Source organism: Sturnus vulgaris, chromosome 12 (assembly GCF_052056855.1).
Source record: "Sturnus vulgaris isolate bStuVul1 chromosome 12, bStuVul1.hap1, whole genome shotgun sequence".
In the NCBI taxonomy this organism is placed as follows: Eukaryota; Metazoa; Chordata; class Aves; order Passeriformes; family Sturnidae; genus Sturnus; species Sturnus vulgaris.
In genome coordinates, this window is record NC_142254.1 from 13650889 (window position 1) to 13676573 (window position 25685).

The 25685-nt window shown below is 46.1% G+C and overlaps 1 protein-coding gene across 1 annotated transcript in view; it reads left to right on the forward strand.

Annotated features, from left to right (window-relative positions):
* CFDP1 (chromatin remodeling protein CFDP1) overlaps positions 1–25685 on the forward strand; it is a 62060-nt gene that overhangs the window by 14372 nt on the left and 22003 nt on the right. Inside the window, exon 5 of the mRNA XM_014880794.2 lies at positions 2859–2963. Within this exon, the coding sequence (XP_014736280.1) occupies positions 2859–2963 (105 nt within the window). The remainder of the gene's footprint in view (positions 1–2858; positions 2964–25685) is intronic.

Here is a 25685-nt window from a genome sequence, read left to right on the forward strand (position 1 = left end):
TTAATTACATTTCTGTCGCATTCCTCTGTCCCCAGCTGGGCAGTCCTGGTGGAACAGGTTGCATGCAGCTTTGCAGCTGAATTTCTGCAGCAGACAACTCCAAAAATATATGTTAGAGCAGCTGCTGGCAGGCCAAAGGGAGCAAAGAAAATGGAACTAAGTGTTGTATTTTGTGCCCAGCCCTTTTTACTGGTACCCTGAGGTGGAGGAGTGTGTGAGAATCAAAGCATAAATGAACCCTTGGTAGCACTCTATCTTGTACCCCTGGATAGCTGAAGTGTGTGTCATTGAAGGCCTGTGCCAGACTCTCCCTGTGCATCGTGTGCTTTCTGCTTTCTCACCCTTTCTGAGACTGAGCACTGTCCTGTTCTGAGAGCTGTGGCTTGTAGTGCTGGTCCAACCAAGAGTGTACTAACTCTGTCAGAGTGCAAATCCCTAGAGCTGTTTTTCATTTCAGCCTTGTACCTTTCTTTTCATCAGCTGGTAGGGGAGACATCAGTTCTGTCTCCAGGCTGGAGAAAGCTGAAGATACACAGGAAGTTAGGGCAAGGCCCCAGTGCTGAGATCCCAGCTCTGCCACTGCCTTTGAAGACTTGCTCGCTGTTGTGTGTGTCCAGATCCTGTAAGCTACTTAATTGCCAGATCCCTGTAGGTTTGTGGAAGCTGGGCTGGGCTGTCATCTCTTAGCAGAGCCAGTGGGAAGGCATGCTTTCAGTGACCTCTGCCTCCTTTCCCAGCCCCTGCCTTCTCTTGGTCCTACACTCTTCCAGGCCCAGAAAAGTGCAGGGTTCAACAGCTGGGATCCAGCCCAGGAGCAGGCCCTGTGACTCTCTTGAGACCAGTCTAGAGTTTGGTTTTTTTCCCAGGCACGTGGTTAGTATGCTACACCTCTTTGATTCCTTCCTGCTCCAGGTTGCCTGATGTTTCCCCCTGTGGCTCACGTGCTCCCTGCGTGCCAGGGATGCATCTTGATGGCTCTGCAGTGCAGGGGGTGACAGGAGGATAGGGACCCTGCCAGGAGCCAGCAATGCAGAGTGCACAAGAGAGGGTGCTGCTTCTCAGCTTGGCAGGGGTCAGAGCTGGCTGTTGATGCTGCATTTGAAAATAAATAGACTATGTGATTGCATTGATCTGAACTCAGCCTCATGGTTGGGGAAATTCTGTCTTATTGCTGCATGAAGCCACCAAGTTTATCCTGTCAAATGAAATCCATGGATGTAGGGTAGGTGACCACTGTTGCCAAGGGCTGTAACTGAATGGTGTGTTTGGGGGTGTTCTAAATTGTGATGATGCTGTAGCAAGATTTTTTTTTTTTCTTCTTGAACTGCTTTTCTTCTTTTCTTACCCGTTCCCTTACCAATCTGATCAGCAAACACTTCTAAATATTCATAGTGTGGGATTTGTCTCTATCCACATGACTGCCATGGTTTGAAAGGCATGTGACAATGCAGGGGGGAAATGGGGTTAATCTCCTCCTGCACTGGCAGAACAAGGCTGAGCAGTTGTACAGCACAGGCATTATTCTTGTGCATTTTCCACTGCATTTGCAGTCTGTGGAGAAGGAGGAAGGAAAGTTTCAGATGCTGATTCACTATCAGGATGGAGACATGGATAACACCAGTTGTGTGTGTGCAAGTGAGATTTCAGGACATCAGCACCTCCAGGGTTAACAGATAACTCCGTGTCACTTTCCTAGATGCCAGCCCAGCAGAAATCTATGTGGGGCTGCAGCTCCTGGGGTTTCTCCATTATTATTAGCCAGTTCTTTCATGGAAATTGTGGGGTCAGGTTGGTGGGTAGGAAGTAAGCAGTGATTTAGCCTGACTTGTAGCCAAGGGAGATCCCATGGCCAGCCAGGCTTTCAGTCTCTGTCAGCACATGGTCTAGACCAGGGATGAGCCTGCCCATCCTTGCTGGAGCAGATGCAACCAGGCTGCAGGAGGGTGAGATGAAGGATTGTTTCTTCTATGCTGACTGAGCTGTGGGTCAGGCTGCCTCTGTGCCCATAGAGCTGCAGGGCCTTGGAGAGGCTCACAGGCTTGTGCTCCATGGGAACAAAATTGTTAGCTTGACAAATCAGGGCAACCTCATTAAGAGCTACTGAGAGCATGAAAAGCATGCTGCTGGAGGCAGGTCATGGTAAATGAGGGGGCTAAAGTAGCTGGGATTTTCTAACAATTAATTATTGAGTGGTTTTCTAGAGATTCTTTCTCATGTTTATAATTCATTCCCTGCTGTAGATGCCATATTGATTTATAATTTTTTGAAGTTCAATATTTTGTACCCTCGAGGCCTCAAACAAAAATTAACTAGAAAATGAGAGTCAATTTCTACATTCTGCCTTGTCAGAGCTTTCTCTCTGTTGCCCATTCCCAGAGCCAGTTTCCATGCTCTGGTTTGGGTTGCAGATGTTGCCAAGCCTGTGTGCTGTGGGGCTGTGAGACGTGGGTGGCAAAAGAGCTGCTTCACTGACCAACAAATGAGAAAATCAAGAGCCCAATTAAGAGCCTGGAATTGCCCCCAGTGACCTGAGGAGAGCATTTAGTAGCTGCTAGTGAGATGGGCCTGTTTGAATGAATAAGCATTCCAATTTGTTGGAAGGAAAAAAAGTCCCCTCCTCCCCCAGCTCTAATTAGTTACTCTTTTTCTCTTTTCTGCCATGAATGTAGAGGGTTTGTCACTGGAATGAAATATTAAAAAGATGTGGGTTCTTCAGCTTGCAGCTGATGAAGGTGATCTCTGTGCAGGGGATCTGGAGACTCTTGTACCTGTTTTCTGTGTTTTCTTGATGGATCTTTGATTTTACTGTTGAGTACAGCTCTTCCTTACCCTCTGATTTCTCTCTTTTCCTCCAACAGGGTGACTAAAGAAGTGGACTCAAACTCAAAAGAAGCTAAATCTTTTCTGAAGCAGCAAGAGAAACTGCAGTCAGCAGCTCCAGCTTCTTTGCCGACAGTCTCGGGGTGAGTCTGGGATTTCCCTGCCCTGTATGGGCCCTTAGTGAGAAAGATGGCACTTGAGCCAGTAGTGCAGGCTCTGCAGTATTTAATGGGTGGTTGTTTTCTGTAGGATTTCTGTGGGAGCAAGACTTGGCCTGGAAGGTGAGATGAATTGGGCTGGAGGGAAGTGGGGGAAGCAACCTGTGAGTTCCAGTGACTCACTTCATAGGTTCAGGCTCAAATTTTTTAATCCTCATAAATCATTCATCCTAGTAAGGAAATAGTGGTTTGACTGTCTCAAGCAGCCTGATGAAACTGCAGGTAGCCAAGGAACATACCTGAGATTGCCTGCAGTTCCTTTGACAAGTGCTTCTCAGGGCTATAAAAAGCCATGTCAGGCTGGGCTGTGGCTTCTTAGAGACTTTGGGTGAGCATTTAAATGAGAGATGTTTTTGCCTCTTTGATGTTCTTGGATATCATTTTGATGTGGATTTGTCACTTTTCTGTTCAAGCTCTAACACCTAATTCTGAGATTATCATAATGCTTGTCAAAGATACAAGGAGGTCAGGTCCCCTGTGCATCTGACATGGCAGTCTGGTTCTTGATGAGCCTGGGAGATCACCAGCTTCTTAGGACTGGAGGAGATGCTTCTGTGTTCCAGTGATTATTTTTATTTAAGTCAGTTGTTTGCATTTATATTTGAAAGATGTAAGCTGCATATGATTTGATCACACAGAAACAATACCCATTAAATAAATACATTGTCCTTCCCATCTGCTTAGAGCAATCCTCCAGTGTGAGTTAAGGCTGCCTTTCCCTGAGATGCTGTTATTCAGTTGCTGCAGCTGGATTGTCACTCATTTTTCCAGCTAAGTGTTGCATAGCTTGTACTTAGCTCAGGGTAGTGAAAGCACAGTGTGTGTGTGCATGACCCTTGACAGCTGCTGTTCTCTGAGCTGAATGAAGGCATAGATGAGCATAGCCTTCCTGCTCTTGTTCACACTGCACAAGGGTTCATCTCTGCAGAGCTCATTAATTGTAACTTAAGTGTTGTGTACAGGGTTTTGTGCTGGAAACTTGCCTTGGGTTGGGCTGGCATTCTTTGTGCAGTTTTGGTGGCCAAAGTTTGTTTGAGTGGCAGCTGAAGCTGGGACAGCTCTGCACTGTGCACACTGCTGGTGGTCCCATGTTTTCAAACCTGCTTTCCAGTTTCCCCAGCAATTGCCCTGCTGCTCTGAGTGCAGGCAGGATTGGCAGCCCACTGCGAAAGCTCCAGGAGCTGTTCACCTTCCAGTTCAGCAGAGTTCCATGGTTCTTCCTGTGTCTTACAGACCCAGGGGAGGAGCTGGCTGGCCAGGGGGCCTGTGCAGCCTGGTCATTACCAAGGGGCATGGTTGCTTTTGCTGGAGCTTGGATTGCTCAGGAGTAATAGCAACAGCTCAGTTTGAGTTAATGTTGCAGATACCTGAAGAATTCACATCAAATATGGAAGAAAGTGGACTAAAAATCAATATAAGAAATAATGAGTTCAAGGACTTCTTTAACTTTCCTTCAGTGTGGTTATTTTAGATGCAACTTAATTAGGTCATTGTTCAGCTTGCTGATGTGTGATGTCCTACTGACAATTGCTTGCCCAGAACATGAGGTGACCTGGCTGTGGAGAAGGATGGGGAAAAATATCCTGAGCTTGTATGTTTTGCTTTTCTTCAGAGCACCAAACCCCGATGCAGCACAGCCCCAAATGCCTTCCCTTTCACAACCTCCTGCAGCACATCCTGGCTTTGTGCAGGGATCCTACAGCACAGGAACAACAGTAGTGTTTGGATCAATGTGTGGAACAGCCCAGCTCTCTTGAGGCTTTAGCAGGAGGTTCTCTGGGGCAATCTGACCAGCATGGGCCCTCTGATCTGAGAGTGCTCCAAGGAGTCTTGGACTAGCATCCGAGACTGATCCCTGAGACTGCCAGCAAACATGCTTGCCTTTGGGCTTAGGAAGATGCTTCCAGCTGGGAAGCCAGCCAGGGTATTTTCAGGTGAGAAAATTACTAGGAGGCTTGTGGTATTCCTTAAAGCCAGAGGCAAGCCCCATATGTTAAGCAAATTACAAAGGTCACATTTTAGACTTGAGCCAAGCTATCCAAATCCTGGTGCTCTGGAGCAAAGAGCCACGAGCCTTGGTGACATGCCAGAGCAGTGCCTGGGGACCAACAGAACCTGGCGTACCCTGACAGTTCTTTTCACCTTTTTTCTACTTAAAAGAGATGTTTTTGGGGAGAGGGTACATTTTCCCCATATGCATTATGGGAGAGGCCCAGTCTGTTGCCTCAAGGCAGTGAAAAAACGTGATTTTGGGATCTTAGCTGTGCCTGTGGACACCCACTGTGCTGTGAGCCATTGTCAGCCCCCAGGAGCTTTGTCAGCTATTAAAAAAAAAAAAAAAAAAAAAAGCCTTGCCCTGTGTTCAGGGAATTTGAGCAGCTAAGAGTGGCCTCTCCATCTGGCTTTTCTTTCTTCACCTTGCAAGCAGCATGCATTATTTCTGAATGCAGCCAACCTACCCTGCATTTATTGAATTTCCCTTCTCTAAACAGACAGAAGTAATCCAGAAAAGCAACGGTTGCAAAACCAAACATCCGGCTCCACGTCTCCATGTTACAAACCCTTGCAAACTAACTGGTCCAGGGGAGGGATGTTTGGGGCTGAAAGTGCATTTCCTGAATGTGTTTAACATCCATACCGGATGTGCTATAAAAAGCTAGATTTGTGCTTGTGAGGGACATGGGGGTGGTTGGAGAAGAATAACTTAAACACTTGTCTGTAATTAAAGCCAGGAGTACAAAACAACCCACCCAGTTCTCTCAGCAGGCTTTGCTAGAAAGGTCAGAAGCCCTTGGTTCCCAGGGATGTGATGGTTCCCAGCCTTCACATTATTCCCATCGTGTCCCCCTGTGACACACAGCTAGGCAGTGTTCTGTCAGCAGTGGGTATTGGTTTGTTGGAGAGGTTTGGGTTGTGATACTCTGCTCCAATTGTTTCTGTTGTGCTCTTGGGTTCTGTTAGGCTCTTGCTGATGCCATTATAGGTATCAGATGTGAGTGGACCCACTGATCTTTCTCACTAGCTGCCCCAATAAATGGGTGGAAGGCTCCCAGCATCTAATAAAAGCCCTCCATCCACCCAGCTAAGTCTTCTTGTTTGTGTGTTTTAGAGCTCATTTCCTATCCTTAACCACTGCTCCAGGACCCTTTGGGGAAAGCAAGAGTAGATCCTGGCTGTAAATGAAATGCATGACCTGATGGAGGGATCAGTGGGCATTCCTGCTACTCCAAGAAATGTTTTTTGCCCTCTCCCCAGGCCAGGCAGGACCTGTGAGTGGGTTCCATCATCTCTGCACTAGTAATCCCATTTTACAAGCAGCATTTGATATTCAGAGGATGTTAAAGCAAATTAAATCCTCCAAGCAGCTTACTGCAAAATGACTCTGTGCATGTACTTGTGAGAGTCGACAGGGGTTTGAGCTGCAGGCTGGGAAAGCCCTGCACTGACCCAGCTCTGCGGTGGGAGCAGCTGCGATCTGCCCGTCAGTCCTTGGCACTTGTCAAAGCACGGTGGCACTGCACAGGGAACAGTGCTGCTGTAGCAGTCCTGAAAATGTGGTTATTGGGTCTTATTTGAGATTCTCTTCTAGGCAGCTGCTTCTACACAGCCTGAACAGGAGCCAGGAAGAAAAAGAGAGGTTTTTCACTGGCTTTGTTCTTGCTTTTGCTTATTACCGAAACCATTTGTAATTAAACGTGGACTTGCTCACTCAGCCCAGCTGTTGCTTTTCTGTTTGATCCTGCCTGAAATTACAGTGGTGGATGTTTGACCTCCTAGGCCTTTTCATGCCTTGTAGGCTGGTATAAACACCGGGTACAATTTGCCTTTGAAGCAAGCAGGCACCGCTCCCACAGAGTTCAGGAGGTGCTGTGCTTGCCGACCCCCAGGCTGCGTTTGGACTGCAAGGGTTTGGACCTCAGTACAAGACCCAGCAGGAAGAGGCACTGCAGGAAAGCTCTGACCCTGAGAACACATACTTGCCCTGAACAAAGAAAGCCAGATAAACTCTAGCCTATTCATGATGGATGCCTTCCTCACAGAGCTTACAGTAGAGCAGTTCACATGGACTGACTATTAAATGGTGTGAAAAGCTTCAGACCTTTTCTTTCAGAAGTCATTTACTTTGCTACATGCTAATGTTGGAGTAGAGGGACTCCAGCAGGAAGACATCTGTCCATGGCTTCTCTCCCACCTTCAGTGTGCAGGAGGAGCCAAGGTGGCAATCTTTCTGGGAGGATTGGGATGGTGGGAAAACCTGGTGCCTGTTTGCAGCATCCTGACATGTTACTGTAATTTTTAAGCTGACCTTCCTCACCAGCCTGGGCCCCCCCAGGAGCTACTTTGCATCCAAAGCTTTTTCTTGCAAAAGATGCTCTTTTTCCATGAGTTGGCTGGATCCCTTTTCTATTATGACCAACAGTAGTTACTTGAGATCATACGTGGACACGGGTGAGACAGGCACAGGCTCTCAGTTTTTGGAATCTTCAGATGATCCAGAGCAAGTGCTGCAGTGCTTGCATGCCTCTCAGGAGCAATTTCATTTCATAGCAATCCCGTGGGCTTTCATTCCTCAGCATCAACTGCAAACAATTATTTAGCTAAAACTCTTGGACATTTTTCTTGTACAGGAGAAGTAAGAATGCCAGTAACGCAAGTAATCAAGACCTTTGGAGTAGCTGGAGGTGGAGTTTTTTCAGTAGTTGCTTAAGCACTTGAATAGTTCTGCTCCTCCTAGTGAATTCAAAGCTTCCCATCTCTCTCCTGCTCTTCCCTTAATGTGCTCCAGAGAGTGCTGTTCTCCCAGACGCAGAGATCCAGCCCCTTGCACCACAGCCAAATGTCTGGGTGTAGTAGCATATGACATACTTTCTGTGGACATGATGAACCAGCTAGGGGCAATACTCTGTGCCCTAGAGCTAGTTTTACTTATTTCCTATTCATACGCTTTTGTTGTGAAAGATTAAATGTGGCAATAGCTGTTCCAAGTAAATAATTTCTCTTCGGGTCTTAGATCCCTTGTTATTAACTTCATTTTAATTATTCATTGTTAGTGTCTGTCTACTGTTTTTCACATATCCACTTCTTGAGTCAATGTGGTAACAAGGTTAGGTGAGTTTCTGGAATATCGTGGTTTATTTGCTAGTGGAACTGAAATTAATTACTCTATAGGGATGAATGTAGAAAGGTGTTTGTATGTGTCAGGAAGGGGAAGTTTGTTGTTGGGAAAAATGATTTGTTCGGTGTTGAAGTGTTTTCGTCACCCATAGTAAATAAGATACTGATTGCTGCACACTTGTAAATCATGTGAAACCCCTCATCCTCTGAGCATCTGCCTCCCGTCTTGAAGTCAGTGTCACATGAAATAAGAACCCAGAGCACTGAGGGTGCCCATCTCAGCCAGTGCAGGCTGGCAGCAGCGAGGGCACCCGCAGGGGTTTCACAGCCCGGCTGAGGAGCCAAGTGAGCCTGGCTGTCCAAGCTGTGAGCTGTGCTCACACTGCCATTGGATCCTGTGCTGGGGACCTGACTGCTTCCTGCAGGCAGGCTTATCCAGGGCTGCAGTCACCTCTGAGGCTCAGCTATGAGTGGGAGAGCTCTGTCATTTTGGGACTTTGCCCCTTTTCTGAACAGTTCTTTCTCCTGAGCTTATGTTAAACTTATTTTGATAAGAAACAGAGCTCTGTGTGTGGGAAGTTTCACTCACTTCCCAGACTCAAAGCAAAATGTGCACTAAACATCCTTGTTTTAAACTAGTCTCTCAGGAGCAGTTCTCTTCCTTGTTCTCAGGCTGAATGAGTCAATGCCTTCTACCCCAGCCTCTGTTTTGCAACAGAAATGAATGAGATTCTTTCACTCTGTGCTGTGCTTTCCTGTGGCCGTGCTACCACGCATAGTAGCTTTCTTTGGGGCAATGGCATCTTATTGGAAAGAAGTTCAACAGTGCCTGTACAGCTCTGTGCCTTACTCCAGTCCTCTCTCTTGATGTGGCTAAGCTGGATCCCTGGGCTGGACTAAGTGGGATCAGCTGTTTCTTTTTCTAGTTTTGTTGGAGGTTCAGCAGAATGGAATCTCAGCTATTTGAAGACTTACTTCTCTAAAGCATCTGTCTTATAAAATAAAAACAACCCCCCACTAGTCTGGGGCCTTTGATAATTCCCCAATGAAAGTTGTGGGGCAGTTTTCCCTTAGGGCAGTACAGGTTTTATGAGGTTTATTTTCATATGCTTTCATCTCTTGGATCATGAGCATTTCTCTTTCTCCCTCTGTGAAAATGATTGAGGAAATTAACTGCTAATGGGGAATGAAGCCAGCTGTATTTTTATTCCAGACCCCTTGCAAAGTTGCAAAGGGAAACCCCTATATCTTCCCATGTTGGACTTGCTCTGGTTGGAGTGAGGTGAGAAGGGCAGCCTTACTTTATGGATAAATCCTGGGATTGAAGGTGGATGCTAGGAGCTCCTGTTCCCAGCTGTGCCATGCCTTGGGCATGTGTCTGCCAAGAAGATTTGTTTCCACTCTTATTTTATTTTGCTTTTATAGTGCTTCCTTGCATATTAACTGAGCTGTACCATGTCTCTTGAGTGTCTCCCCCATACCAGATGCTTGTGTTACATCCTCTTGCTTTCCCACACTTGTGTTCCTCCCTTTTTCTCATGTCAAGGAGCAAGTTCAAGCTGAATCATTCTTCATAAAATATGAACCAAGTAAGTAAAGCTGGAGCAGGAGACAGCATAGTGATGTTCCTTCCTCTCAGGCAGTCCTGTTGCCCCAGGCTTTTCACACAGTAGTGGCTTCATTCATGGAAAATCTCATACTAGTGGCCTCATTCATGGAAAATCAGCACACCAGTATTTTCCAGCATATTTGTTAGCTGAAACTTTGATCTGCATGCTATGTTGTCAGCCTTGTGCAGAACTGTGTTTAGCAAATGGGCATGCACAGGCTGGCTGGATTGATATCAAGATGTGAAGTCAAGCAATTAGAGTTAGTTACCAACTAATGCCAGCTTCTCCCTTCCAGCCTGAAAGGAGATGTTGGTGTGACTGAACTCTTGGAGGGTGCTTGGTCTCTCTTCAGAGCTGCAGCCTCATCAGCTGGCACCAGTCTCTGCCACTGCTCTTTTGTTTGAGTCTAGAAAAAGACCAGGAGAGGCTGAGCAAGTGTTTGCCTGGCCCATGGGGATTTCCTCTGCCATGAGGATGGTTAGGATAGCTGGGATTCACTTCAGCTGTTGCTGTCCTGGTGTGGGGGTGGCAGAGCCCCCCATTTTTTCCACTGCTTTTATTCCTGTGGAAAAACTGAGCCTCAAGTGAACTGATCTGAGCTGAAAGGGCACCTTAAACAAGCTTCAGTCTGTCTCAAGCTCTCCAGGGTGCTCTAATCCAGTCTGCCAAGCCATGGAGTACTTTGTTTCCCTATCCAAGGAGTTTCAAAGCCTTACTAATGTGTTGGGTTGCAGCCCAGTCCTCTTTGCCCCGGGGCCCTTGCCGTTGTGCTTTTCAGAGCTCGTGGTCCTCGAGGCAGTTGCTGTACAGAGAGACCCTCTGCAGAGGCAGATAACCAGTCTTGTGTTGGCAGTAGATGTCCCTCTGGGTGTGCAAGGACACGTGTGACATGCTTTTGTACCCGCTGAGGCAGGGAAGTGGAGGGAACAGATTTATTTGGCATTTCTGTTGGAGACCAATCTTTATTTGGGAATCCCAGAGAAAGATGTATTTTGTGCCATCTCTTCTTGCAGTATCTACTATTGATTCTTCCCTGTGAGGGTGGCAAGGCCCTGGCACAGGCAGCGCAGAGGACCTGAGGCTGCCCCATCCCTGGGAGTGTTCAAGGCCGGGTTGGATGGGGCTTGGAGCAATGTGGGATAGTGGAAGGTGTCCCTGCCCAAGGCAGAGGGATGGAATGACATGATCCTTTTTGAGATCCTTTCTAACCCAAGCCATTCTGGGATTGTATGATTATCAGCAAATAATAGAGGATATATATGAGTCTGATCTGACCTTGTGCAAAAGCTTTGGTACCCTTTCAAGAGCTCATAACTTCAGTGCTGTTACTAAGAGCCCCCAGGCAGCCAGTGGACAATAGTGACGCCTGTTCATCGCCTGACTGCCTGGCTGGAGAACAATGATGGCATTTCTTGAAGTAACAAGTCCTGGGCATGTGCAGGGTTGGATTGTAACACTTTTTCAAGCCCCCCCCCCCTCCGCTTTAAGCTGCAGGCTTGAGAGCAGCAGGTCTGATTGCAGCACCCAAGAATGCCAGTACAGAGGGAACTTGCACCTCTTGGAAAATACTGAAAAAAAGTAAATGGCTGTTTTTTTAGATGCTTGCCTGTTTTGCCTTGAGGTTGGTATGCGTACACTGTATGTCACCAGTGTGTGTTTGCTGTTCAGAGGTCGGTTCAGATGCTTGTTTAGCAGCAAGGAGGGGGTTAAAGAGAACTCGTGAAGGCTGGCTGGTTGCTGCTCATGGCTTTCATAATGCAAAGCCTGTGGGAATTCAGCCGGCTTTGGCTTGGTCTCCCCCCACCCCCTCCCCTCTGCTAGAGGCAGGATAACCTTCCTGACTCCTCTGGAGCTGCATCCCTGCCAGTACGGCTTGCCCAGGGAAGCTCTGTGAAAATCCAACAGAGGCATGAGCGTGTGAAAGATGAGATTTTTTAACTTCTTGGGAGAACACTGAAAGAGTAGTTTTTCAGCATGGTCGTGCTGTTTCCTTACACTGTGACTGGGATGCAGCATGTCTGCCTCTTCATCTGTGACCTGCAGATTTCCCATTGCAGGACGGCTGAGGAAGCAGCTGGTATATGTGATATCTCTAACTCTCTGGAGACTGGAATGCAGGGTTGTCCTTGGCTTTGCCGCAGGTTCTGGATGATGCACAGCAAAGTTGTTTAGGCCAGAAAAATATGAAGGTGGTTCAGCAGTGGTTTGTACAGCACTCTGCACACTGACCTGCAGCCAGCACGGTGCTGTGATGGGCACCCTGCACCAAGGGCTTCCATCTAATGTTTGGTATCAGAGAAGTGCTGAACAGACAGTGCAATGCAGGGCCTTCTGTGTCGCGTCTGCTTTAAGGACAAGCACTATAATGGTGTTTTTCCTAATGTGTGAAATCCCTTCTCCCTCCCTGCTGTTTGCAATAACCCTTAGGAAAGCTGGAAAGACTTTCCATTTCCTTTCCCACTCACACGCGTGCATTTGTGAACCTCGCCAGCAGTATTTAGTTATCTGCATTGGAAGGGATTTTTTTCTACTTTCCCCAGTCAAAGAAAAGTGTGTAGCATTTGTTTTGGAAACAAAAACACTTCTCGAGAATTACATGGCCTCTGCAAACAGATCAGCACAAAACAGGTCATGTGCTTTGGGCTGACTTTGAAGACTGTACAGAATAGCTGTCTCCATCCTCACTTTATGGTTTCATGACCATTGCTTTTAACAAGGACCCTTAAGAATCTTTTGAAGGAGTAGTATAGCAGCAGCTTTACAGGTCCTGTGGGACAGTCAGGGTGCTTAGCAGCTTTCCCCTGGTCAGTGTTGTGATTGCAGGGCAGGGTTTGGATTTTATGGGGATAGAATACCTGCACTCAAACAAATGCGGGAGGGTTTTTCATCCTTACTTTTCTCAGAGCTTTCGGAAGTGAAGTTTATTGGTGAATATTAGTAAAAGGTTGTTGGTCATAGCTGCTGAGGGACACTACAGAGCTGTCTATCTTCTACTTCCTTTGTTACAAACAAACGTCTCCTGGAAAAAAGTTTCCTGCTGCCTCCTTCCTTTAGCACTAGGCAGGCTGGATGGGAAGTAGGTAGCACTGCTGTTACAAGAAGTGCTTTCCTGTCTCTGCATGGCACAGGGATCCTCTGGTCAGCTTTGATATCTTCCTGCTCCACAACCTGCCCTGCTTGCGTTGACCCGGGTCAGCAGATATTTGTGCTGCTTTGTCCTTAGCTACTGAAGTACTCTTTAACAAGTATGTGACTCAGTGGCAGGTGTCACACTAGGTTATTTGGAGTCAGATCTGTTCTTGAAATAAAAGAAAAGCTTTGAGTGCCATCCAGACTAAACCAGCACAAACATCTCAGCCTGAAGCAGTTTTGAGGAACATGTACAGCTGTGTTGGGACACAGTGCCTTTATGAGCCCATCCTGGCCTCTTGCTGCTGCTATTTTTATTGAGTAACAATGAAAAAGTGCAAACCTTCAGTGTCCTTTCTTTGTTAGGTGCTGTGCTTTGTAGGAGGGACTCTAGGTTTTATCACCATTTTCTAGGTAATTTGAGCCAGAACCAGCGGGTTTGTGATGTGTGCTGAAGTACCAAAACCTTTGCTGGAATGGGTGGAAATGTTTGGGACCAACTGTCCTGTTAATGTACCCCCTGGAAATGCCCTTTGCCTGGTCCCGATCACTGTGCTGTGGTTATTGTCTTTATTCATCCTGGCTGTTAAACAGAGAAGTGAAGGCATGCCTGAGGTTACCTGGGAAGCCTGGTCCATGCAATTTCCCAGACCTAGGGCTGGCCCTGAGCTTCTGGATTGCCTTTCTTGTAAGCACTTGCTTCCTGTGTAGCCTTTGTGACTGCTGGGCTAAATGCTGTTGCTTTTAAGTGAAAAGTCTGATTGTGCATGTAAAAAGGTTTTCAATAAAACAACCAAAAAAAAAGACAAAAGCCCAAAACCCTCTCTGAACTGAGCATGCCTAACATGGCAGGCCTGCAAACTGGCTCCTCAGTCAACTACTGTCAGCTACAGCCTCTGCCTGGCTGCTAGAGCTGAAGGCCAGAAATGCTCAGGAGTTCATCTGCCTCAGCTCCTGCATGGCACACTTGTCCTGAGCCACGTCTGTGCCAAACCAGTGGTCTCTTTCTGGCCTCTCTGGTAAAGAATTGTATCTCATTTTGAGTTCTTCAACTCAAGTAAATGAAGAATCCTCCCTTTCTTTGAGCTTAATTAACAGTGGCAACTAATTGTTGAACAAATAATTTGAAGCCGTTACAAATATGCCAGAACTTCCCAGAATACAGCAAATTTCTTGAGTTCTGCTTTTGTGGGTCTTATTTAGGTGTCACTAGGATGTTGTTGTGTTTATGCCTGTTCGATGTGGAAGAGATTGCTGCTGCCCCTCTTGCTCTCCAGCTCTCTCGAGGTGCCTGTCTCTGAATTTGAGGATGCACAGTGGCTGATTTATGTCATTTACTGGCTTGACCAAGGGCATACTCCTCAGCTGTATAGCTGTGAGTGATTCATCTTTCCTCATCCGTGGAGATAAATGTCAAGATAGATGTCAGCTGTCTGGCTGATGCATGAGTGAATCTGCTTTCATATGTGCACCTTGAGCCAAATGTACACACATGAATTTTTTACTGTTTGTGATAAACCTGAAAATGCAGATTGTGGTGGAGGAAGAGGCCTCTTGGTTTTAAATATTGATACCAATATAACAGGGCTGTGGCTGTGACAATCTGGGAGCCTTGAAGCATTAGCTGAGAGATTATGCTGAATGCCGTGGGGAATTCAGTGGTGTGTAAAATAAAAGTGGTAACACGCTTCTGGTGGAGAAATAACACACGGGGTTCTCTTGGTTCCACAGGCTGTGGGGCTGAAAATGGAAGAGATTCAGGCTGAGTCTTTGAAAGAGGCCCCTGACAGTTTTTTTTATTTACTTTGATTTGTGATGTAACTAAAAAGAGAGCAGCTGCCCAGAAACCTAGGCGCCTATGGATTGATTGCTGTGGAGGAAGAGGTGAAGACCCTGTTCCTTGGAAATGCTCAAGGCTTGGGGAGCTGGATGTGGGGGGTCGTCATCATCTCTAGAGCCTCAGTTCAGAGAGTATCAAAGTACTTCTGCTGTGTGGTTCTTCATCAGCTAATCAAGTTGAACAGTCATCCAGAAGGCATGCTGAGGGCTGAGAAACTTCTTAAAGTAACTTTAAATGTTCTCATATCTCCATTCCCTTTAGGACTTTGAGCCATGTGTGGAGCTAATACACAGTCAGACATGCTGGGGTTCCTGCCTGTGCAGTTGCCTCTTCCCCATCACAGCTTGTGAATAAATTGTAAGAAGCCTGCAGACTCCTGAGCTGGCTCCACACAGTGTGCCTGCCAGTTCTCAGAGGGCTTGCTAGCAAAGCATAGCTCTCTGGAGGATGAGCTGTGCTGCTTTCAGATCTGTGCTGGTTTTGTGCTTTCCCATGCCTGGTCTAATCAGCTCTCTCCAAGTGGGATTTGCTGGGCAGTGCCTGTTGAGGCACCTGAGCTGGCTGCACAGCAGTGAGTGGAGATCTGATGCTTTGGGCATTGCAGCCCCACGTCCTCCCCTGCTGCTGTGAAGGTGGGCAGCTGGCTGTAGGATATTTTCTGGTTTTTACGTTAACTGGTTGTAATAAGTGTTGTCTAAGACATAACTACTGCTGGCTCCTTATTTAATTTTTGCAGGATATTCCAATATAGAATGTAGCTCTTCCTACAAGAAACCTTCAAAATAAAGGAGTAACTGCTGATTAGGGTAGCAGAGAACATCCTAGCACAACTGGGACTCCTCTGGGTAAGGTAAAGCTGTGCAGGAGGGGACTCCCCTTTTGTACTGTGCCAGCGGGATCTCAGCACCTGATGCATCAGGGGCCATCTCGGGAGCACATTGTTTTGAGTTAGTGTGTGTGGCAGTTGTGTACACTGCCCTGTAGAGTTTGAGCACCTCAGCATGGTTATTTGGTAAAAGAAAAGAAAGCTTATAAAAATTTAGAATAACTATCTTCATGTGAAAAGCAAACACCACTGAGAGGCTGCAGGAGACAGGGAGGGGAATAGCAACCCAGTCTCTTAATTCAACTGAAGTTTCACTCAGTGTGGAGAGAGTAAATGAGAGGAAGTGATTTTTCTCTGCCAAGTCCTTTATTTAAATATAAAAGCTTTTCATGGCTACTTGCAAGAGATACTGTTAACAGCGTGGTCCTTTGCATGACGCTTCTTTCAGGCTTTGGCTCCTGCAGCGTCAGCCAGATGATCTGGCCACTGGCTGTTGTGTTCCCACTATTCCTCTCACATCCACGGTCGTTGGATCTTTTTGCTGAGCTATTTCAGTACACTTAGCTGAAACTAGCCTGACTGCCAGCATGGTGTGCTGAAACAGCCCTGCAATAGCTGAGTGCTGGAGCCAGTGTCATGGAAGATACGGATAGATTTAAATTCTGAAGGAGCTTCATTCTTAGTTAAAGAACTTAATCTTTCCAAAATGAGCTTGTTTTCTCAAGGCAGGAAACATGCACCAAGGAAGGACCATTTTATACTTTCTGAGGTGTGTTCTCTAGAGCAGTGGTAGAGGCAAGGTCCTGGATAAACCACGCCCCTTGGACAACAGCTCACTTGCAGTGAGCAGTCTCCTGTTTTGAAAGCTGTTCTGCGTGTATATGTGTTAAGGTTACTATTAGGATTATCATCTGAAGTTGCATAGAGTTGCAAGAATAAATAGGTCATGTGCTAGCACAGCAACTCTGAAGTCACATACATGTAGCTGCTGGTGCAGTCAGAACTCAGAGACACGATGATACATTTTCTTCAGCTTTTTAATTAAACAGAGACTTGAATTCTACATTTTTCTTTCCACATTTCTTCAAATTTCTTATGTTTGCCCTCTTCCCCCACTTCAGCTTTCCCTGGTAGATTAGAGCCTGCTGGAAAACATAGAGCACATTGTGAAGTCCAAAGCAAAAGCTGACTCAGTGATCCTTCCCATTTAGGCTGCCACTGTTCATGGAACAGGAGGTCAGCCTTAAATTACTTCTGCCAAAAAATACTGCTGCCCATTTTATTAACTGTTGCTGTGTCTTTTAACTTAGTTTTTTTAGAAAAGTACTCTACTAGTACTGTAACAGTCTGGGAAAGAGGACTTTATTTTCATATGCTGGAATAATTCTCATTTTGCTGTAAGAAGCTTTTTCATCTCTTCTCCAGATCTGTGGAGAAAGGTGCTGTCCTAGGCACAGCCCCTGTCTCTACCAACAGTGGCCCCTGTCCTTGAAGGCTTTCAGCTCATCCTTTCTTGAGGAGAGGGGATATGATATGGTTGTGGTGCTGGGTGGGTCCCTTTAGAGCAGGCATAGGGCAGTACAGGAAGAAGAAGACTTCCTTGTCATTCCCATTATCCTTACTAGCTGGAGCAGATCCACTCATGACTTCAGAGCAGATTGGCATCAAAACCTGGTCCATGTGTCTGAGTGTGATCTCTCCAGTGTGTATGAACCTGGATGCAAACATGGCAGCAGTGCTGGAGGAGCTGGTACTGAGGTGCCACTACAAAGTGAAAAGTGAACCTCATCAAGTTCCTGTGTTCTCCAAAAGCAATTAGTGACAACTTGCAGTGATATTCCAGGGAGAAAGCAGATTTTGAGGAGGGAGCTGGCCAGAGAGGAGGGCTTCACGTGACAGTGGTGGAAATTTTGGATGTCTTTTGTTCCCAGAAATGTGCCCAAGTGCCCTTTTTCCATTGGTGTATTAAGAAGCTATGTAGACTCAGCCTAGTTTCATTAATAGATTTAAAACAGGTTTTGGCATAAGGCAGCCAAGCACATCAGGAGTGGAACAGAAAATATTCTTCCTCAGTCCAAGAGCCTGGAATCTCCTTCTCACACCAACTAAAGCAAATGATAAATGCCGGTTTTGTTGTAATCTAAAATCTCTCTTTTTTTCCCTCCCCCACGTCTATTGTGTGCATGAGTGCATAGACTATTTATTAGCAAATTTAAAGCCACAGGCACAAAACTACTGTGGAGTCACCCTAAGGCCTCTGCACTAGAGGAGGAACATGTTGAATTAAAAGATACTTAACCAAAGCAGCTGAATTCAGTTTCTTGATTGCCTTGACTCCGGCTTGAAGTACTTATTGATGCTTTTCCTTTTAACCCTTATTTCTTCTCCAGTCTGATCTGCATTTTTGACAGGTGATTATTATCACTGAAAGAGCTGACAGCTCTGGTAGTCTCAAGTGCTGCAGAAGTCCTGATGATGGTTTTAATGAATGCAGGTTGTCTTTGAATATTTGGAAGGAAAGGCTGTAGAAAACATGTAGAAAATGTATGAAGCTTGTGTGCACTGCTCTGTTGGGGCAGGACTTACCCTGCCCTGGTCCCAGAGCAACCCTGAGATCACAAGGTGTCTTGGGTGTCTCAATGGGGGGCACTCCTAATTGTGAATCCCAGAACAAAGTGATGCCCATAACAGCTAGACAACTTCTGTAGGTATTTCCAGCACTTCCCTAGCTCTGTCCTTAAAAGTGAGAACCTCTCTCAGCTGTGCTTCTCAGCTGTACATCAGTGATCCAGCTTCTGGGTTTGTTTTTCACAGCAGGTGCCTCTTACAAAATTTGTCTTGGTAGTGGGCAATCTGTGACTTGTCTGAATACAAAGAAGAAGCTCACTGGTGTCAGACCCAAGCCCAGGCTGTCACTGTGCAAATACCTTCCTCCTGTGCTGAAAGACTGTAGGGACACTCAGACCTGTTGCTCAGGATGTCTCAATTTAAAACCATGTTCAAAGTTGAACTGTACTGCACAAATGCTTGTCATACATCAGGACCTGCTGATGCGAAGAAGGATATTCTTAGAATCCTAGAATGATTTGGGTTGGAAGGGATCCTAAAAAGATCATCTCATTCCACCCCCCTGCACTGGGCAGGGACACCTTGCACTAGACCAGGTTCCTCCAAGCCCCATCCAACCTGGCCTTGAACACTTTCAGAGATGGGGCATCCACAGTTTCTCAAGGGAAGCTGTGCCAATGCCTTTCCACCCTCTCAGTGAGGGATTTCTTCCTAGTAACTAATCTAAACCTCCTTTCTTTCAGTTTAGAGCCCTTTTCCCTTGTCCTATGACTACATGCCCATCCACCGTGGTGGATGCTAAATGTCCTGGTGCAGCACCTCATGTGCAAAGGTTGAACAACTAACAAATGCTAGGATGAAATTAATTCCATGAAGGGCCCTAGTTTTAACTTCTTAACATACAAAACTCTTTGTAGCTGTTGTTTGGCAGGGTCTGTCTCTTGCAACAGTGGTCACTGCTTCCATACAGTGCTAGAGTTGATTTATCCTATTTTTACTACGCTGTGAAAGTTGTTTTTCTAGTATGCTGTAACTCTGCTTGCTTCCCCACCCTTAGTCTCCATCTGTACACTTCAAAATAGAAGGAGGAAGAGGGCAGAGAAAGAACAAAGGGTCATAATACGAATGGAAGGAAACTAGGGAAATTCAGGAGGAAATGGACAGTGAGAAATACAAAAAGATCCAGCTGTGCTGAATGCATGAGGTGTGAGTGTACAGGGATGCTTTCTACTTGTATTCAGAGCTTAAAACCTGCATTGTGGAGCTGAACTTTCCTTTGAGTCAGTGACCTATTCAGACACCTAACAATGTCCATTATGTACAGTCAGCTTGTTTATGCTCTGTGCAGGGCTTTTATACCTTTTTTCCTTGTACAATAAAATTATTTACAAAGTGGCCAGGCTGAGCTCAATTTTGCTGTGCAAGCTCTTGACCATCAGCTTTCAACAAGCATCTTGTAACTTCAGAAAGATTTAAGAGGACAAACTGTGATGACAAGATGCTCAAGGAAAACATCTGCTGACGAAAACACTTCCTAGCTGACTGGTAGCAAATGTCTCTTTCCTTTGAAGGACAGGGAGAGGGGAAAGAGGTAGCAAGAATTGGGTCCCTGCCCCTCATGGAATTAAAATGATCAGACTGATGCTGTGAGGCAGCCTGAAGAGGTGAGTGCAGAGCAATGCTTGATGGCAGTGTGGGACCAGCCTGTCAGCAGTGCTTGTGCATCACTGTGGGGTGAGAACAGCGGAGAGGGGAAGCCCTGGGAGCTGGAGAACATCTCCTGCCATGGACACCCAAGCTGTGCTGTTGCTTCCTTCATCCTTGCTGTAGAATAGACGGGGCTGTCAGCCATGGGAGAGCTATGCTTACGTTTGTTCTAAAGCTGCAGAGGAACCAGCTGGCCCATGTTTAACATACGAGGGGATCCCCCAGGAGGCTTTGTGTGCTCTCTGTGGAGTTCAGGGCAGCAGCTGCAGAAGTGCCTAAATGCACTCCTCAGCAGAGATATCCTCTCTGACCTTGGGCAGCCCAAGGTTTTAGCCCTGTTGCTTGGAAACAGCTCCCACCTCCACTGCAAAATTCAGCATGAGTTTTTGGATCACGTGGTGGCTCTGATTAACATGAGAGCTGAGGTACAGCTTTTGGGGTAGGAGGAACCATGGCTTGACCTTAGCCTGTAGTTTTCAGCACAAGGATGTAATTCTCAGTTGAAGGAGATGCTCTTTGACCCAGCCCACCAAGAAGCAGCTGTAAGCAGTGACTGAAAGCTGCAGCTAGAAATAAGGTACATATTTGTGGTGAGAGCAATTTGGGCATTGAAGCAAGTCTGTGCAGGCGCTGGTGCTTTCTCCTATTTAAAGAGAGAAAGCATTTTGGCAACTTGCTTGTTCTGTCTTATGCCCTTGTTTAATCACCACTCATTCAGTTAGAGCCACTTAGCAGCTTTTAAGGCATTTCTTTAGGGAAAAAAAAAGAATTCTACACATTCAGGAAAACATCTGCCATTGCTGGGAGCAGAAACTGTAGCTAACGTGGTCCCTAGAGCATGTGGGAGAGCTCCAGTTCGTTACTGCCTATCTGCAGTCACTTCCGAGAGAACAGAACTGGTTGTGAAGGTGAAGAAGGATTTAGCAACGTTGCCCAACATTTAGGGAAAAAAAAAATCAAGGGGTACCTCCTTGAAACTTCAAACGTGTGCACAGCACATGACACACAAGCAGTGTTTTTATTCCTGTTTGTTCTCAGGAAATTGTGTTGCTTTGTAAGCTGAGCTCTTTTAAGTGTCTTAAGTTTGGCACACTACAAGCTGGGCTTTAGCAGGCACTTCTGGAAGTTGTCAGCCTGAGCTGTATTTTCCTGACTCAGATCCTTGCAGTAAGAACTGAGGAATGGAGCATTTAAATGGAAAAAAAAAAAAGTAGAAGCTGCAGTACAGCTAGATAATGTCAGTCTTGTCATTACTTTTAATATTCATTGCTAGGCACAGCGATCACACTATGTCAGTTTTAACTTAAGCAACCCTTAGTACTAGTCATCTTCTGCCTACGTACATGAAAGGGATGACTGAGCCCACAGCTGCTAAAGGCATCTCTCAATTACTTATATTTCACTGGGTATTTAAAGATTAGGTCGGGACACAGAGGATGAAAGGGTTTTTCTTTATCTTTTAATAAGAAACTTATATTTGCAGATATGAAAAACACCAAAGACTGAAGTATCTAACATGTTCCTCTTTTCCCTGCTGCTTCCTCCAAATGGTGTGGGGGTAGGGAAGTATGTGGAGATCCTACAGGGAATAAAACAATGTTCCTCTTGGTCTACTGCTTACCACAGCCCAGCCCTGTTTCCCAAAATTGATGGGTAAGGATGTGCTATGCTGGAGTTCTCATGACATAGCCTTGCTTGCAATGCAGGAGACCAAGCAACGTACAGGGAATTAAATATATGGGGTTTTGCACGCTTTAAATATGAACAACAAAGGAGAGGATGTAATGTGTGAAGCACTGAGAGATTCCTGCAGTCTCTTGCTTTTGCTTTCTCGGCTGACTATCAAACACTTTTTGGGAAATGACCTTTTTATAAGCCTTGTGATGCACCAGCTCTTCAATCAATAAATTGTCATCCTTGGGATCTCCAGAAAATTATTTGGCAAAATCAGGGAGGACCAGATTAGCCATGTCCTAAACTCAAAGAAAGAAGCAAGAAAAAGAGTTTGGAGAAGATCTTCCAGCTGTCTGTATTGAAAACTGTGGGAAGAGGGTTGAAAGGCATGGATCTCAGTGTTTAACAAAGCCAGCAGCTTTCATATTCCCTTTAAGGCAGACACATGTGGCAGGAACAAAGATGCTCTCCTTGCTGTAGCTGCATGACCTCAGAAATGAGTAGTGTACAGACTGCACTCGCCCCAGCGTGTGCTCAGGAGAGGGGTGTGAGCTGTTCCCACACAACCATCTCTAGAGAAGCCTGAAACCATGTTTAACGTTCTCCTGCCAGCCATTCATTGTCATGTCAGCAGGTTGAAACAAGTGATAAAGTTGCTTGAAGGGGATTTGATGGTGAGCAGGTTGTGTGTGGTGTAACAGACTTACCCAGTGTCTCGGGATGCTTGCTTTGTTAGTAGCTTAACTGCACACAGAAAACTCTAACTTCATGATCCATAGATTTGGGGATGTGGGGAGAGCTGGGCACACCAGACTCAGCACCCTCTGTATTACCAGAGGCACATGATGTGGATGAAGAGGACCTGAGGCAAAACCAGCGTGTCTGGAGAATAGTGGAGATGCTGAGCAGCCCAGGCACAGTGCTGCTTTGGGGAAGCTGAGTGAATCTGTGCCTCTTGCTGCTGGTGTGCTCCAAACCAGCTTGGGTTTTCCATGTGGCTGGGTGCAGCCATCCCATGCAAGGTGAAGGCCTGGGGGAGACCCTGCTAAAAGTGCCCTTTCTTAGTTGTCTGATCTTGCCTTCAGGCCCTGAGGCTGTTACAACTGGATAAGCTAAAAAAGCAAAGGAATCATGGCACGGCAAGGAAAATCCCTGATCTGGATTAGACACACAGCTGAGTTACCACCACTTCCACAGCACAGCCAGGCTTTCTCAGCCAAGCTGCACATACAGGTAGCTTGCAATGCAAAGGAAAGAAGTGCGAGGTGGAGAGGAGGTGACCCTGGTAGCCAGGCATAGCTAGGAGCCAGTACACATTGGCTCTGCCTCTGAGTTTGCTGTGTGACTTCATCTCTGCGTACTGCTCTTTTCTTCCCCAAGTTGCAGGTTGTGCCTCACCCCCGTGGAGGACTGAGAGGTTGTCTGTCCTCTTCTAAGTGCAGCATCATTCCTTGTGTGGTGCTTTAACCCTGAGAGTTAATACCTCCAGGTCACCCTTCCTGTTACAAACCATAACCACCTGTAACTTTGGCCTCTCTGCTCCTGTGTTCATGCCCCAACAGTCCTTTGTTGCTCCTGAATTTGAAAGAAGTGCTTGCTGCTTCCCACCTTCACCTCAACCAAATGTGCAAGGTCAGGAAGCCAGCAGGGAAAGCCAGCCTCAACTCAAAGGAAAGGAAAGAGGTAAAATAATTACTTGCCTTCTGAAGTTGCTACTTGGGACTGTACTGATGCAGACTTTTCTGTCTGCTCTGTTCTCTATGGAGTTGAGCACAGCAGGGTCTGTTCAGGTAAGCATCACCCCACCTGGGAGATGCTCCTGTAGGATTTTGCTGTGAGGGAAAAGAAAACTGTAGGGGGTTTTTGTTCATAATCTAAGAATCCTGCTTCTAAATGGTGCCTTTAGGCATATATTTAAATGGCAAAAGCTGTCAGTTTTTCTTCCATCAGAATTCACTCCTATTGCTGCAATGGTATACTGTGAAAAATTGTCATCTCTAGTGACAACTTCAGAGTCTTTTGCCATTCAGAATCGGTCTTGTTTAACTCTGCTGCTGAGAAAGGGCATTCAGGCAGTCTTGCTTTGTTTTTGTTCCCTTTATACAGAGTCAGCATGGCAATGATAAGAGCAGAAAGTAAGCTTCAGTTTCTCTCTGAACATTGTCACCAGGCTGGCTATCAGGCTTTGGGCATCTTTGTGTTCTCCCTGTTCTTTAAAGCAGGAGAGTAAATTGGAGTCCCCAGATTAGGTGTCAGCCTGCAGAGATGTTTGTGGTAACCCACAAGCAAGAAGGAACCCTAATTTGATGTGCCTTCATATTGACTCTTCCATATCGACTGCTGTGCCTCTGAGTTTTTCATGTTGCGTCAGAAGAATGTTTTTCTGAAAATTCTGTAGTTCTGTCGATGCTGCTGGGCCAGTAGGGACAGATTTCATACCCTGCTCTTGCTGTTGCCTGGAAGGTTGCACGTGTTTTTCTGCAGCATGACATTGCACTTCACCTTCTCCAGCACAGAGGATTTTAGAGGGTCATTCACACGGTCTGTGGCCACAACATGGTCATTTAGAGTCCATGAGCAGTTTAACCTTTTAGTCTTTCTGCTGAGACTCTTGAAAAAGAGACTCGGTGAAGAGCACTGATTTGGTGGCATAAATCTTTCCATCAGACTCTCCTATCTGGGTTCTGGATAAGATAACCAGCCAGCACAAGCGTCCTGTTACAAATTGAGTCACCCAGTGTCACATTTGATTGATTGTAGGAGAGGGTGATGCTAGCTTTGAATGAATTGCCAAGTCTGCAAATACTTGGCAAATTCTCCTTCTAAAGCTGAAGTCTTGAAGGAAAGTGATCAGGTAGGAACCTCAGCTTTGGAGCAAGGAAAAGAAAGTTTCTGCCTCTAATGGCTGGAAAGAAAGGACAGCCACTCTGGCTGGCTGGCTGGCTTAAGCTAGGGTGGGAAACTAGGAGGCAAATTTGCTGCTTCTGATTTTATTCCTTTTCTGCAACGCCTGGCTTCAAGCAAACGTCAGCTGGAGGGGGTGCAGAGGCTGACTGAGCTTTTGAACACTGGTGTTGGCAGCTCTAGAGAAGAGCTCCCATGTGCTCTTGGTTACACTCGTGTCCCTGTGCCTGTGAAACTCGGGTGTGTGCTCTAGTTTGCAGCACTGCTTGTTGCCAACATGTGGCTGGATGTAGGTGGCCTGTCTTTGCTGTAATTTGGTGGGTACTAATGCATCAACACTATGCAAGTCTGCCTTTAGTTAGCTCTTCCTCCTCCCAGATGTATGGCATTCCACGTGGGGTTTAGTTATCTGGAGTTGCAAGAGGAGACCGTGCTGGAGGATTATATCTTGCCCTAGTTTAGTTAAATGCTCAGAGACAAGGCTTTGTATTGAAGAAGTTCCAGTTTTCCTATTGGCTTCTCAGTCTATCCAGCCCCCCTCTAGTCTAAAAAAATTGTTTGTTATCAAGAATGTTAGCATCCTGGTTGGAAAAAAACTGCTGTGTGACTTCTAACTGCATCCCTGCCTTACCAGCTAAGGAGAAAATCAGCTGGCTTGATTTAATAGCAGAAGTAGAGGAAAGCTGATGGTGGTGCATTTTTTTTTTTTTTGTCTGCAGTGATCTTTAGCTCAGAAGAGCACATCTCTGCTAATTGACTATTAAACAAGATTGCTTGCTGAGGTGCGCTGGCTTGCCATTTCAATCCTTTAAGGAATAAGCCTCTGATCAGCTGCACATACGGCTCTTAAATATAATCTGCCTAATGACTGGAGGGCTTTGACCTTATGTTTTTAAGGCGCTGATGTTTTGGGTTACAAACTAAACCTTTGGGGTGGGGGGCTGAGCAGGGGTGGGGTTTTTTCTGAAATGGTAATACTTGAAACAACAAAGGCTTTTTTTTACTCTGAAAGCAAGACTTGGAAGCAGCACAGAGTCAGTCTAGAGATAAGTCTCTTAGCTCAAGATTTCTAGAATTGCACACATGTTACTACATGCCTGGACCACCAGTTAGACACCTACCTGGCCACAGATCCTTTGTCCCAGTTGCCGTGCATGCAAATAATGTGTGTTTTCGTGTGTTTACCCAGTTTGGAAAAAATCTGGGCCCTGAGGGATTCGAGCTTCCTTTTGTGTTCTGAAAGGGGCCATGCTGAGAGCCAGCTGAAGCAATGC